General features: G+C 33.6%; 1 protein-coding gene across 1 annotated transcript in view; it reads left to right on the top strand.

Moving 5' to 3' along the window:
- Positions 1–3,527: 3,527 nt before the first annotated feature.
- Positions 3,528–13,512, top strand: part of LOC128550755 (BDNF/NT-3 growth factors receptor-like) — a 178,739-nt gene continuing 168,754 nt past the window's right edge. Inside the window, exon 1 of the mRNA XM_053530473.1 lies at positions 3,528–3,651. Within this exon, the coding sequence (XP_053386448.1) occupies positions 3,570–3,651 (82 nt within the window). The 5' untranslated portion in view covers positions 3,528–3,569. The remainder of the gene's footprint in view (positions 3,652–13,512) is intronic.

The raw sequence follows: 13,512 nt of genomic DNA on the forward strand, positions 1-13,512 counted from the left end.
CTTGATGAAATCTAGGTCAAGTTTAAATATGGGTCATCTGGGTCATAAAGTAGGTCACTGGGTTAAATCAAAGAAAAACCTTGTGTATGCGATAGAGGCTGTATTTTTCAATTGATCTTTATGAAATTTGGTCAGAATGATAGCCTTGATGAAGTTTAGGTCAAGTTCGAATATTGGTCATCTGGGATCAAAATCTAGGTCACTAGGTCAAATCAAAGAAAGTACTTATTTATACTCAAGATTTTTTGCTCCAATTTTAATGATAATTGATCAGAATATTTTTTTCCATGAAATCATTAGTCAAACATGTTTACACTGTTATGGTGTGTTATGGTGTGTTTTTCACGTGAGCGACCTAGGGCCATCTTGGCCCTCTTGTTTGGTAAACATTTTGGTATCAGAAAGTTTTTTTTTCAGTTATCACCAGATTGAAACATATACAAATTGAAATTTTGTAGACCATATAAGGCTTTTGTCCTTTTGAAGCCTTACAAAAAAGAGCTTTTATCATATTTCATGTTTATACCATGTTCTCAAACCTCCACAAACTGCTAATGAATGTTTCTGCTGTAGTACCAGCATTTGCCGCGTTGAACAAGGAATTTAATTATGTACATAATATTTCTTTCCAGTGTCATTTCTTGTAGCAATTTTACAGAAGACGGGAAGGATTATTAAGGTTTCTTTTAACAGCTGATCCTTCATTTTGTTTATTGTTAATATAAAAAATAGAAGTCACAATTTAGCAGGTTATTCAAACATTATGCGATTAAGAATTGAATCGCACAATGGTTTACTTATGTCTCCCTAATGAAGTCTGTCTGTATGTCACAAAAATGTTCCTCCAACACCACCGGGCGGATTCAGACCAAACTTCCCAAAAGCGATCACTGCCAAACCTAGTTAAGCATATCATTGCAGGTGATTTTCAGCGGAGTTACGGCCCTTGATGTATTTAACGAGCCAGCATTAATGCAATATATCTAAGTTTGAATGTCCAGGAATGAGTTTTCATGTAGTTTTCACCGTTGATTTCCCCGATGCTGAAAAATGTTGTCATGCAGCTCAATATATAGGATGACTGTCTTTATTGAGAGAGCTACACCGTGATGCTCGTTTATGAACAAATGCATTAACTCGTACGTTTGAATAAGAGGAACAAAGATAAACTGAAAATCGTTTACTTTTGTTTATATCTTATATCATTTTTTTTAATACTGTAAACAAGACATGTATCACTGAATGGTTGGAAAATCTGGCTCTAAGGTAATGGTGTTGATAATAAATCAACGGTGTCTCGGCTCAGATATTCACCTATAACTGGTCTTGCATCTCAGTTTAACAAACGATTACTTTAAAATCATTTAATTTCGTGGGCATGAAAGTTCGTGGTTTTGGTCAAAACGGCAATTTCGTGGGGATATGAATTCGTGGATTTTAAATTTTGAACATACAATAAATGGGAATTTTACTTTTTCGTTGGGATTAAATTTCGTAAATTGACTCAACCACGAAATTCACGAAAATTAGTCCCCCACGCATATTAGTGATTTCACAGTATATGAGCATATGAGCCTAGAAACCTGGCTTGTTATATTGTGATTTCGAAACTTAGTAACACAATCCTTTTAATATAAAAATGCATCAATATATTAAGATGGATCAACCCTATGCAATAAGCCTGGAGGAATTGTCTTTGTTAGTTGAACATATTAATGAACATGTAGTTCATAGTGAGTTTACTACTCTATAAATTGAAGGTACTGAGTTATATTAGTTACTGAATCACCTCCGTGAAAACTTGCTGGGTCACCACGATAAATAGTGGGGGTGGGGGAGGGATGTGGGGTGTGGGGGATTGTGTGGAAGGCAAACCAAATAATTTGTTTTACAGATCACTTATTTTCAGCCTATGGCCACGTTTTAACCATTGAAAATGCTAGAATCTTGTGTGAGATTAAACAATAACTGTTGAGCTCCATCGAATAATTCGGACCGTCAGACAATTTTTACTTTTTATCACATAATATATGTAACCTTTGCTAACAAATGGGCCAGTATTTAAATTTTCAGCAATACTCTGCAATATTTCTAGTAAAACATTCTTTTAATATACATTTATTCACCTTTGTCCGTTTTCAAACCTTGTGATCAGTGCAATCATAATATTGTCATAAATTACTTTTTTTCAAAAATGCAAGTTGAATTCGTTACAAAATACCAATTAGTTATTCAAGAAAATTGTTAATTGTTGTATTTTCATTAAATTAGAAAATATATTTCCATGATCTGTTTTACACTATTTCACACAGAAGTTGATAAGAAGTTTTTTCGCCTAGTTGCCTTCTAGCTAAGTTCTGTTTCAGCATATAGAAGAGGCAGACATATTTTGTTTCTAATGTTATTAGAATCAGTATCAATCTAATCGAACAAATCTGAAGACTGAGGAATTTTTCAATGGCGCTGATATCATTCTATTGCCATAATCTTTTCAAGTACAAGCCGAAAAGAAATATTTATCAAAATATGTTTTAGATTTATGGTTATATAATCTGATAACTTCTTTCAACAATTTAAACGTGGTAGTTAACTGCTCGGAAGCTGAATGCTAAAATTGGTCAGTTGTTTGACTTCTGGAATTGTAATAATAAGTGTTTAATTATTTAATTGATTAAATAATTGGCTTCATCGCTTGAGAATGATTACAAAAAGGTGACAAACGACCGGTCGGAGTTATTTCTGGTTTTGTGGAGGTGTTAAAAAATGAAATATTTTCACGTGCAATTCTATCATTTGAAAAAGGTGTATGTTAATATTGAAATTATGATTGAAAGAAACGTGAACAGTAAAAATAAGCAATGACTCAAATATGTTATAGACAATAATAATCTATTTAGAATGAACGTAACTATCATATATTTTTTTTTTAATTTGTATAAGGATAAACCTAAAAAAATCTTCATAGAAACTTTAAATTGGTGCACAGTGAAAGTCAGATAAGTGATAAAAGTCTTTAAGCCTACGTCCTTAAATGAAGTAAGAATGAAAAGAAATACCTTCATATAAACTTTATCAATTCCGTCGTTATAGTCAGATGTTTGATACCTAATTGGACGGTGCATAATACGGATTCAATCACATATAGAAAGATTGTACACATGCTTAATTAACTTTTCTACAATCCTCTTGGTGTCTTTGATTATCCTGAAATGGAATCGTCTGATCAATCCACAGTAACATCGCTTGTTGCACGTCGTCTTTCAGATATATAATAAACAGGATATATTTAAATTAGTTTGTGATCGGAAAAATAGATTGACCTTGACCTTTCTAGAGAATAACAAACTTTGTGAAAATTTCAAATATACTGATCACGTGCAAAAATGTTATCATTTAATGGGAAATGTTATTGAAAAGGAGAATGATTAACGAAATACAGCCAATATAATAACTTATTTCAAGAGAAGCACGTAGACAAGATGTGAAAAGGATGTTATCTATCACTTTATAGACAGATTCAATGAGATATATTCAACAAGTGTGAACAAACACTCTTTTGCAAGCTAACAATGGATGTATGGAATTCACAGTCTGGAATTAAATTGCAAGGATTTAATTCTTCTTCCTACAGCCATATGTATGGAAATACTGGTAAGTAACGTTATACTTTGTTATTATCTCATTTCATATAAAATGTTTAAGCAGTATTTGATATTAAGGCCAGTTTCAAAATTTGTATTTGAGTCATCATTTATCATGTTTATCACATACTCCTATGCCGCGTGAACTTCGTCTAAAAAAACACGCGTTTGCTTGAGAGATTCCTGTAGACAGTTTGAATTGATGCTTCATTCTAAAAGGGCCAAGATTTGACTAATTTTGTAACACCACTTGAACTATAGTGAAACAAAATTAACCCCAAGGACACAACAGCCAAAGACAAAGCATAAATTGCTTTGTACATTACTTATTGTGTCTTTCTCTAAGGAGAGCGCTATGGACCGTATCATTTATAAGAGCATACTGTACGTTTGCGGTATTGTGTTGACGAAAAAGTATTATCAAAGAAACAGATCAAAACTACGACAGTCGTTAAAGAAATACGTAGATTGATGTCATAACTTCAACACAAACCAATGAAGACTTCTTAACGTTATATCATTTATAAACATTGTGTCTCGGCTACGTATGTACTAAATCTAAAATTGATAGTTTAAACATATGTATTCCACATAAATGTACATATAGTTATATAAAACATGTATTACATCTGTATGGATAGGATTAGAACGAAAGACAATGTCTTATAGAGTTTTTCTCCTGCTGAAATTGTTACCATGCAGAGTGTTTGTCCTATGGCTATTTGATTAAACAAGAGGTATGCTGTGCGGCCCAGGTCAACGACGTCTTCATAAACAAAAAAAAAATCGTATTCACTTTACTTGACAATATGTTTTAAACTGAACATCTTCTTTGCTTAAAACACGTAGTGTATTATGAAAAATGATTTTAATATTCATTTTCAACAATATATCACCCTTGGTTAATGTAAACATTTAATATACATTTAACTGAAGAATGTAGATATCTTTTTTTATTTTATCATTCATTTCTTTTGAAACCATAATATATAGGTGTATTATGTCTTATCAAGTTCTTAAAATGAATACCTATGGCTGATTGAGCAATATTTTAAGACAGGTCAATTAAAGCTCTTGTTTTCTACAGTAATTCAAAAGTGTTCCCAAGTTCTTGTACTATCAAAATATTCATTCACTTTTTTTTCGATAGATACCGAAATGTATCAATATTTTTTACTTATGTAAAGCAAATCAAACTTATAGCACAACAAACATTCTAGAACACATTTAAATTTATATATTTATGGAGCTAAAACATTTCATCTTTCCGTCCGTCCGTCCGCAATTTTGTGTCCGCTCCATAACTCATATGTTGTGCGTAAAACCCGGACCCCTGGCTCAAAGGACAAAGTCACAATGGGAGGTCAAATGTCAACAGACTTTTTTTCCTGTCCGGTCCGTAACTCCCATGAAGGGATTTTAATATTACTTGGCACAAATATACCTCATAATAAGACAATGTGTCAGGTACAATTTTCAGAGTTTAAGCTCAAACGTCAAGGTCACACTTGGCAGTCAGATGTTTACATGGCATGAACAGGGTCTGTTTCGTTTCCGGTCCATAACTCTGTTATTTATTAAGGGATTTTAATATTACTTTGAACAAACATTTCCCATGATAAGACGACGTGTCACGCACAAAACCCGGACTCCTAGCTTAAAGGTTAAGGTCACATTTGGAGGTCAAAGGTTAACAGTTTTTTTTTCCTGTCCGGTCCCTAACTCTGTCATCCACCAAGGAATTACAATATTACTTGGCATAAATGTTCCCATTATTGTGATGAAATGACGTTTCATTTCAGTCACGCAAATATGATATCTCCATTTAAGCAAAAAATAACGAATTTAAGTATTTGCTTAAGTATATTTCTTATTTCTATACCCCGTTTTCTGTATAATTCAGAATTATTATGTTTCGATCTATGATATAGTCATATGGTTCTAATATAGATGAAAAGGTCAACATTGAAGACGTATAAAGGACAAGTGAGTGAGTTGGGTTTTACAGCGAATCGACAATATAAAGGGCAAAGCAAGCATTTGAAATAACAGACTTACCTAAGCAATTACTTAAGTTTTTGTTGTGATATTGGGGCCAGATGTTCGCTTCCAACTAACTAACGTTACTGTAACAGCTATCTGACCCGAGCTTACAATAACCGATTTCAGATTGTTTGAGTTGTTAACACATTAGATATCTGCGTAAATTAATCATATCAAGCGATTTCAACTGGAGGAAACAATCACGGACCATTAGACTAACGTTGTTACAATCTAACTTGCTCAAAGGAAGTAACCTGTTTTCATACATTTTCATTGCTTGTTTCACAATTAGTATAATAGGTATAATGCTGTCGTTTAAAAGGGACGGAATATTGATGTTTGACAATGTGTTACTTTCAGTGGTGAATAACACACTTTTGCTGCTAACATTTTTTCATGGTTTAGAAAGGTTTTGTCATATCTCTTGATAGTTGTGGTATACATTGGGACACATTTAGGCACTTGTTGAGGTGAACCTTTCAGTCTACCAGACTCCTGACCTGTAATCGGAAGCGGAAGAAAATTTATTATCAGTGATTTTATATGTCTAGAAACATTCGTCTGTTGTTTTTCTTTTATTTTAAAAGAGTGATTACACAAACTATACCAATGACGCAAGGTTTCTTTGCAGGTGGGACGCAAGGTTACTTTGCATGTGGTACAATTCGCACAATATACAGCTGAATATAAATAATGTATTAAGAAATATAAGGCAGTATAAGTCGTGCGCCTTACTCACAATCAAGAATTCGAGTTTTTAGTTCGACGTTTTCGATCAGAACGAAAGGTAATCTCCTACGCAGAGGTTTCCCCTTACAGTTACTGTATTTTATTGTATTTTCCTTTTCACGTAGGAAACACACCACACAAAGTAAATGTTCATGAAACTTATCTCTGTTTTACATTTCCCTATTTTCACTAATAAAATTAAAACGAAATTTCTTTAAGACTTTGATGTTTTAAAATTTATAAATGTGTAAACTACATGTAATGCTAAATACACCTGTACTCGTTTTCCACACATTCGGTGGCATTTATTCATTAACTAAGAAGCATACAACACGAAGTATGCTGCTTCTAATATAGTCTGTCTTTAACCCTTACCCTGCTAAATTTGTATAATGAATTTATACAATTTTTAATCTGAACAGTATCATTAACTGTTAAAACGGGTGCATTCCAAATTGATACTGACGGAATGGCGAATAGTATAGATCAAAATCAGACTGCATGGATGTGCAGGCTGATCATAATCTATACTGGTCGCTACAGAAGAATCAGTCGTATCCAGCATGATAAGGGTTAAGGCTTTTTTTTTTTAATTCATTATAAAACTAAATAGTTATTGTTATGAGAATGTGCTATCTAATTGTCCTGTAGATGTGTCATTACCTTTGGCAATACAACCGAAATTTATAATATCCCATCGATTCCAGGAAGTTGCCCTGAGATTAGAATGCAAATGATATGACGGTAATAGATATCGTTTTCTGGCTAATAGGTTCTACTTCAGTTAAGATAACATATTGCGTATACTTATAAAAGGCATACTCACGCAACAGTTTGTTACAACCTGTAAACAACTCTTCGAAATTGTAAAGTATAGTTAGTTGTATGCATAACAAGTTCACTTTCAAGTCGTCAACATACCTCAGAATAGAACATTAGTTTGATGACTACTTCCTCACTATTTATAGCATTTTATCCAGGTTCGGAACAAAATTAATGCTCTAAACTGCGGATACAGCCAATTATTGGTCTAAGGCAGGTCCGTACGTTTCTTTGAAGATTGACATTTGAAGTTAGCTTGATTTCATTGAACAGTAGTAAAGTAACACAGTTTAGTATGTTGAAAGAATCTTGCTTTCCAATTCACTTACAAAATGGTTAATTTATGTATGTAACACCCCTTTGCCTAAGACAGACAAGTCGATGCATAATGCGTATTTGAATTTTACCAAGAATGTATTGTTACATTTTTATTTTTTACAAATGGAACTCTTTTGGAATGTCGATGTCAATAACTTTTATTTTTGTTATTTGACACTCAAACTCGTTTTTAAAGCTCTCAGTTAATTTAGTTGTTTTATAACGAAATATATATTATCCGATTAGTGACTGGAAAAAAGATTTATTCCCATTTTGAAACATACGTTTTATTCATATAGTTTCATGTGCTTACGGGCCCAAAAATATTGTAACATTTTTAACTTTGAACACAAGTTCATTAAATCACAACATTAGGGTGCACTGTTAGTCTTTAAATAAGTAATTGCAACCCCATAACATTGAGTTAAAATCTTACACTTTATTTTCTTTTTTTTTCAACCGCTGTCTAAAGCAAATTATAAGACAATGTTACTTCTAACGAATACTGTGAAAGCTTGTTAACTGCAACGGTCAACACTTTTCATTGTCAGGTTAGATAATATCTACTTTTGGCCAGACAGAAGCTGTTTGTCATACCACTTATACTAATAATTTTTATGATTTACGAATTTACTTATTTATTTATTTGGGTTTTACGGCGCACCAACACAGTATAGGTTATATGGCGCCAAACAGGACTACAAATTTTGGTTTCACATCTCATTTACTTCAAACAAAAACATGAGGTATGGAATCAAAATTTGCATACCTGCTGGAATCACAGAGTTACAGCAAAACCAAGTGTTAAGACCCTTTTAGTCGCCTCTTACGATCATGCAAAGGTAAGGCAGTGGTTCCAATTCTTTTCATGCACAGGTCGTCCCAGAACCACATGGGGCGAATGCGGAATAACACGACATCCAAACGTTAGGAGAACAATACATGCTCCAAATGCAGATAAGTTCTTAGCAGTCAATATGATGTGTCTATAACGAAAAGTATTCTTTTGAAAAACTGAAGTTAAATCAAAACGTTATAGGAAAATATGCATGTTCAATGTATATTTTATTGTAGCAGTCAAAATGGCTTGTTAAAAACGAGAAACACTGGAAAGACGCAGTAAGTCTTGTTACATATAACGATATATGGCAGTTCCTCGGGGACTACATGATCATTACTCTGTAGTGAACAACTTCTTCAGTTTATTATGATGTTTTGAATTTCATTTTATAAACGGTATTACTGTCAAGAGTAAATTCGATCAAAGCATTTACCAAATACAGAGCAGAATTGGGCCATTCGCACACTGTTAACGAACCACAGCACTATGCAATATAGCTATGACTACACAAAAGCGTGTATGCCGAACGAAGAATAAGTGCAGAATGCTGCTTCGGTATTTTGGTAAAACATTTAGATTATGACCTCCTAATGCCAGTGTCAGTTTGTACCAACGTTTATGAATACATTTACTAATTCGGACGACAGTAATTATTTCAATGTTAAACGCAAATTAAGTATAAATACCATAGAATCCTTGATGTTTAAGACAGACTGGTAAAACAATTAAACCTGTATTCAAGACTTTATTATTTTGTTGCTTTGTTAACATGATTTAAATTATATGATTCTGACTTAGAATATTATTATCTACATTATCATTGTGTTTGTTTCATCGTTAATTAGTTTACAAACTGCCGAATGTGATACAGTTTTGACCGACATAAGGAGAGGCACGAGTTATTATTGAATGTGCACTTATAGCATTTTTGGACATTCCATCTCACTTTGAAACTCAAACTAAATGTTAAACACTTATTGAATGGTTTGTTGGTCAATAGTCAGAACTATTGCTTGAAGTTTTAAGATCAAAGGGTCAATTGCTTCGAATATTGACCCGTAAGTCATTCAGTACAGGTTTTATCAAATGACAACATAAACTGATTTTCATTGTTTTTATCTTCTTTTGACTAATTAGCCCAGTAAACATGTGTGATGCCCCACTGTGTTCCTTTGTTTTTGTCTGCGCGCGTGCGTGTGTGTGCGTTAGTCGTGTGTGCGTCCACATGCTGTGAACGTGCTTTTCCAGCTGGATGATCATTCGTCATTCTTGAATATAGACCAGTCATACGGCACAAACTATGGATCGACAATTTACATTAGGAGACATGTAATCAAGATATGAACACAATTTTGTAATATTGAGGTTAACATAACATAGAGTGTATTGAGTGAATTTATAACTCTATCAATTGTAATGAGTAATATTAATACTGAGTTTGCTTCTGACCTCAGTGGAAATATGTGGGTCAATAAATCTATAAATTTGGGGTGGGTGTGTGGAATGGGGAGGCAAACCAAATTAATGATTTGTTGTATCGACCATTTATTTTTAACCTAAAACGAAACGAAAATCTATTGACCCTTCAATAAGATATAAGAGTTCACCTTGTGACCTCTTTTTAACCATTGGAAATGCTAGAATCGTGTGGAAGAGAAAATAATAACTTATGTAGTATATAGTCAAGTGTGCAGTATATTAAATAAATTGGTATCTTTTGAATAAATATTAAGTACTTGTATTATCATGCTTATCAGTTAGTGTCAAATATACAGAAGTATAGAACTCCTTTGGTCATAAGTTCGCTTATTCAGAAATGCCTGCCTCTTCATTGCCTGCAAGTCCACAATGGGATGGAATCCACTGAAGTGCTACTTTGCAGGTTATACTCAGGCTCTGCATTCTCCTGGCTAGCTGCGGAGCTTTATTGTTGATCAGAGCTTCCATGACAGACAGTGCGTCTGTGAGAAGGACGACTGAGGAGCTTTCTTCTGCTGAATCTTCAAACCATTGAGGCGGCCTTCATGAGTGCTTCAGTCTCTGCCTTGTAATTGCTGCAGTGTTTTCCTGTGGCTGCATATAGTGTTTCTCTCTTGCCAGATGGGTATTGAATGAAAACTCCTGCTCCTCCATCTTTGACGGCGCATGTGGCTGATCCGTCTGTATAGACATGAGTCCATGATTCCGGAGGATAGTCTTCATTTATCATAGCAAGTGTGAGGCTCTTCTGCCTTCATCCTCTTGCTTCCCGCGATCAAGACGAGGAACAGCAAGTCTCACAGTCACGGAGGACAGATCATTCGCTAGTGGGTTTATAATGTCTTCACTACCTAGGGGAGTCGTAGTTCAGCTCAGTTTTGTACTCTCGGTTGAGTTTCTTTGCCTCATGAACGAAGCTGCTATGTTTGAGCCGATTTTGGTGTAGCCATCTAGCTTAGCTTTCATGGGATGGTCTTGAAAAGACCTGAACTTCTCTGCTTGAAGCAGGACCTTTGCATGTTTCCTGTCTTGTAACGGCTGTGTGCCTGTTAGCTTCTCCATGAAGGAGATTGGTGTAGACTTTGTAGCACCTGTCATGATCCGCAATGCTTGGTTCTGAACCTTGTCTAAAGTCTGTTGGTTAGTTTTGGCAGTAGTGAACCAGGCAGTTGAGTTATACTCTAAATGGGGTCTCATTGTTCCCTGATATACTGTCTTGAGTATTGGCTAATTTGCTCCGCACGTTGTTCCAGCAAGTTTGCGCATCCTGGCAAGCTTCCTACGGGCCTTCCCTTCTGCTTTACTAATGTGGGGCTTCCAGGTTTAGCCGTTTGTCAAAGGTCACTCCGAGATATTTTGCCTCGTCTGCTTCAATCAGCGAAGTATTTCCCATCTTAATTTTACCCGCCCTCTGCTTGACGACAGGGAGAATAGTGATTGGTTTGCTTTTGGATGTACACAGATTATGCCATGAAATATATTAGTATGTTTTGTTGGTGTTTGATTTGACGAAACATCGCACTATTTAGCTTTATTGAATTACTCGGACTTTCAGACAAGTTCTAATTTTTATCACATAATATGTGTAGCCTGTTGCTATTATAAACAAGTGAACCGATATTTAAATTTTCAGCCATATTCTGCAATATTTTTAGTAAAAGTTTCACTTAATTGACGTTTCTTCACCTTTGTCCGTTTTGATACCTTGTCATCAGTGCAATCATGATATTGTCATAAATCGTATACAGTATTTTCAAAAACATAAGTTGAATTCGTTACAAAAAGCAAATTAGTCCAGAAAAAACCTGATTTTAATATCTTCATTAAATTAGGATATATATTTCCATTACTTCACACAGATCTTGATAAGATGTCTATTCACCTAGTTGCTTTCTAGCCAACTTCTGTTCCAGTATATAGAAGAGACAGACATTTTCTTTCTAGTATTATTATAATCAGTATCAATCTTATCGAAGACAGGAATTTCACAATGGCCCTGGTTTCATACTATTTTCATATTATTTTCGATTGCAAGCCGAAAACGAAAGATTTATCAAAATATGTTTTAGATTCATTGTTATGTAATCTGATTACTGAATGTTCTTCTGACGGATTTGACTTACTGACACAAAAACTGTATAGTTTTCTCTTGTGCGATGTGAGACATCCCAAAAAAATCACAGACTAAGTACCTGCTGTTGGCACTTGAATATTGGTGTCTATCTGCAAAAGGAATGCATTCCCATTGCCTGTGGACGATTTTAGACAAAATGCCCCTTATTGATATACCTATTACAAGCCATATTAGGACAAAAGAAATAATAAATAATTTCATATATATAATGATATTTCTTTTACCCGTTACCTTATATTTAATACTTTACATTGCGTGAAGCGTTTAACATTAAATCGTATAAGGAAGGAGAAGTTTAATTTTGGTGCTAAAAAGTAACAATGGAATATAAAAAGCTGTGAAAATGGTAACTTTGGAAATGTTTACTTTACTGAAATAATTCAATACTATTTACTTCAAAATCAGTTTGTTTCTGTTCTGCAAAGATAGGGGGTCGCAATTCAAAAGTTACTGGGCTAAACTGCATTTTTAAATTATATATGCACGACAACTTTAATAAATGGTCAACATTGGCACTATGGCATGAATTTTCGGTGATTTAGTTTCAAAGGTTTTAGTAAAGATCTAGCTCCTCCCTTTCTTACATTTGATATGTTCAAAGTTACTAATACAAACAATTTATTTCGGAAGTAATACCTACCAATGTCTGAATGCAAATCTTGCACTATCTATTATCGAAATTTCCTGTTTATAGTGTTTGTCTGTGGGTTTTAAATTAGAGTCCTTTGAACTGCTTTTCATTGCATGCAATTTAAATTGAATCCGATTACAAGTTACAAGAATTATCGCCATACAATTGTCTTAAATCAATCCGTAATGGAAAGTCAAAGTACAACAATGAAATATATTGCACTTAATCCAATTAAGTTGGAATTAGATAGCAATTAAGGTACCAGTGAAATCAATATCATTTCCCAAATAACAATCTAAAACTGATTATGCTAATGACTATGAAAACTGATTTAAAACTAAGTGGAAAACAATGTAATGTATGTAATGTCATGCCTGACGAAAACAAACCTGGTTCTTGTCAAAGAAATACAATCAATATAATAAGTTATTGTATAAAAGAGACAACTTCTTTCAACAGTTTAAACGTGATAATTAAACTGAAACAGCATATGGTTTATTATTTGACTACTGGAATTATAATAATAATAATAATAATAATAATAATAATAATAGTTGTTTAATTCTTTAATTGATTGAATAATTTGCTTCATCACTTATAAAATGTGTAAATGCTTACAAAAAATTGACAAACTACCGGTCGGAGTTATTTCTTGTTTTGTGGACGTGTTAACAAAAATAAAATATAGACTCTTTCAACGTGTAATTGAAAAAGACTGTAAAATTATAATTACGATTGAAAGAAACATCAACGGTAAAAAGAAACCATGACTCAAATGTGATATAAATAATGTATAAGAATGAACGTAACTTTCACATTTTTTAAAATTTGTATATAAGGATAGACACAGAAATGAAAACTTAAAAAAGTCTCA

This window comes from Mercenaria mercenaria, chromosome 18, assembly GCF_021730395.1.
Source record: "Mercenaria mercenaria strain notata chromosome 18, MADL_Memer_1, whole genome shotgun sequence".
In the NCBI taxonomy this organism is placed as follows: domain Eukaryota; kingdom Metazoa; phylum Mollusca; class Bivalvia; order Venerida; family Veneridae; genus Mercenaria; species Mercenaria mercenaria.